This window comes from Chrysochloris asiatica, unplaced genomic scaffold (genome assembly GCF_000296735.1).
Source record: "Chrysochloris asiatica unplaced genomic scaffold, ChrAsi1.0 scaffold00930, whole genome shotgun sequence".
Lineage (NCBI taxonomy): Eukaryota > Metazoa > Chordata > Mammalia > Afrosoricida > Chrysochloridae > Chrysochloris > Chrysochloris asiatica.
In genome coordinates, this window is record NW_006409448.1 from 53,330 (window position 1) to 55,550 (window position 2,221).

The window sequence follows — 2,221 nt, forward strand, 5'->3', positions numbered from 1 at the left end:
TGTGACTTATCACCAGTCTTGCCCATACTCCCTGCAAAAATAGGGCTTCTCCTGAGTGTGTCCTCTGGTGTCTAATGAGGGGTGGCTTCTGACTAAATCTACTCCCACACTCCCTGCAGACATAGGGCTTCTCCCCTGAGTGTGTCCTCTGGTGTGTAATGAGGTTTGATTTCTGACTAAAGCTTCGCCCACACTCCCTGCAAACATAGGGTTTCTCACCCGAGTGTGTCCTCTGGTGATTAATGAGGTATGACTTCCGAATAAAGCCTTGCTCACACTCCCTGCAGACATAGGGCTTCTCCCCTGAGTGTGTCCTCTGGTGTACAGTGAGGACTGACTTGTGACTAAAGCCTCGCCCACACTCCCTGCAGACATACGGCTTCTCCCCTGAGTGTGTCCTCTGGTGTGTAATGAGTTTTGACTTAGTGCTAAACCCCCGTCCACACTCCCTGCAGACATAGGGCTTCTCCCCTGAGTGTGTCCTCTGGTGTATAGTAAGGGCTGACTTCTGACTAAATCCTCTCCCACACTCCCTGCAGACATAGGGCTTCTCCCCTGAGTGTGTCCTCTGGTGTATAATGAGGTGTGATTTATGACTAAATCCTCTCCCACACTCCCTGCAGACATAGGGCTTCTCCCCTGAGTGTGTCATCTGGTGTATACTGAGGAATGACTTTTGAATAAACCCTTGTCCACATTCCCTGCAGACATAGGGCTTCTCCCCTGAGTGTGTCCTCTGGTGTGTGATGAGGGCTGACTTCTGACTAAATCCTCTCCCACACTGCCTGCAGACATAGGGCTTCTCCCCTGAGTGTATCCTCTGGTGTGTGATGAGGGCTGACTTCTGACTAAATCCTCTCCCACACTCCCTGCAGACATAGGGCTTCTCCCCTGAGTGTGTCCTCTGGTGTATAATGAGATTTGTTTTCTGACTAAAGCTTCGTCCACACTCCCTGCAGACATAGGGTTTGTCACCTGAGTGTGTCCTCTGGTGTACAGTGAGGACTGACTTCCAACTAAAGCCTCGCCCACACTCCCTACAGACATAGGGCTTCTCCCCTGAGTGTGTCCTCTGGTGTCTAATGAGATTTGAGTTATGACTAAATCCTCTCCCACACTCCCTGCATACATAAGGCTTCTCCTGTGAGTGTGTCCTCTGGTGTATAATGAGGTATGACTTCCGAGTGAAGGCTCGCCCACACTCCCTGCAGACATAGGGCTTCTCCCCTGAGTGTGTCCTCTGGTGTACAGTGAGGACTGACTTCTGACTAAATCCTCTCCCACACTCCTTGCATACATACGGCTTCTCCCCTGAGTGTGTCCTCTGGTGTATAATGAGGTGTGATTTATGACTAAATCCTCTCCCACAATCCCTGCAAACATAGGGCTTCTCCCCTGAGTGTGTCCTCTGGTGTATAATGAGGAATGACTTCTGACTAAAGCCTTGCCCACACTCCCTGCAGACATAAGGCTTCTCCCCTGAGTGTGTCCTCTGGTGTATAATGAGGAATGACTTCTGACTAAAGCCTTGCCCACACTCCCTGCAAACATAGGGCTTCTCCCCTGAGTGTGTCCTCTGGTGTATAGTGAGGGCTGACTTCTGCCTAAATCCTCTCCCACACTCACTGCAGACATAGGGCTTCTCCCCTGAGTGTGTACTCTCATGTCTACTGAGGAATGCCTTCTGACTAAACGCTCGTCCACACTCCCTGCAGACATAGGGCTTCTCCCCTGAGTGTATCCTCTGGTGTGTAATGAGGTTTGATTTCTGACTAAAGCTTCGTCCACACTCCCTGCAGACATAGGGCTTCTCCCCTGAGTGTGTCCTCTGGTGTGCAATGAGGTTTGACTTCTGACTAAAGCTTCGTCCACACTCCCTGCAGACATAGGGTTTCTCACCTGAGTGTGTCCTCTGGTGTGTGATGAAGGCTGATTTCCAACTAAAGCCTCGCCCACAGTCCCTGCAGACATAGGGCTTCTCCCCTGTGTGTGTCCTCTGGTGTGTGATAAGGCTTGACTTAGCACTAAAGCCTTGCCCACACTCACTACATGCAACTTTTGCAATTCGTGGGATTCCTTTCCCCGGGAATAATTTGCCTGTTTCCTCAGCATTCATTCTCTGGCCTGGGCATGGGTCTGTCTGCGTCATTCTGTTAGCCTCCCTAGAACTCCCCATTTGGTCTTTGGGTAGACTAATGAAGGTCTTTAAAATGCCCCCCTG

General features: G+C 50.7%; 1 protein-coding gene across 1 annotated transcript in view; it reads right to left on the minus strand.

Annotated features, from left to right (window-relative positions):
- The window catches only part of LOC102822570 (zinc finger protein 337-like), a gene marked incomplete at its 3' end in the record, with an annotated part of 44,548 nt that extends 42,399 nt beyond the window's left edge, over window positions 1-2,149 (minus strand). The window contains exons 1-2 of the mRNA XM_006878008.1: window positions 1,900-2,149; window positions 109-1,479 (exon numbers count right to left, since the gene is read on the minus strand). Coding sequence (XP_006878070.1) covers window positions 109-1,479; window positions 1,900-2,149 — 1,621 coding nt within the window. The remainder of the gene's footprint in view (window positions 1-108; window positions 1,480-1,899) is intronic.
- Window positions 2,150-2,221: the final 72 nt, after the last annotated feature.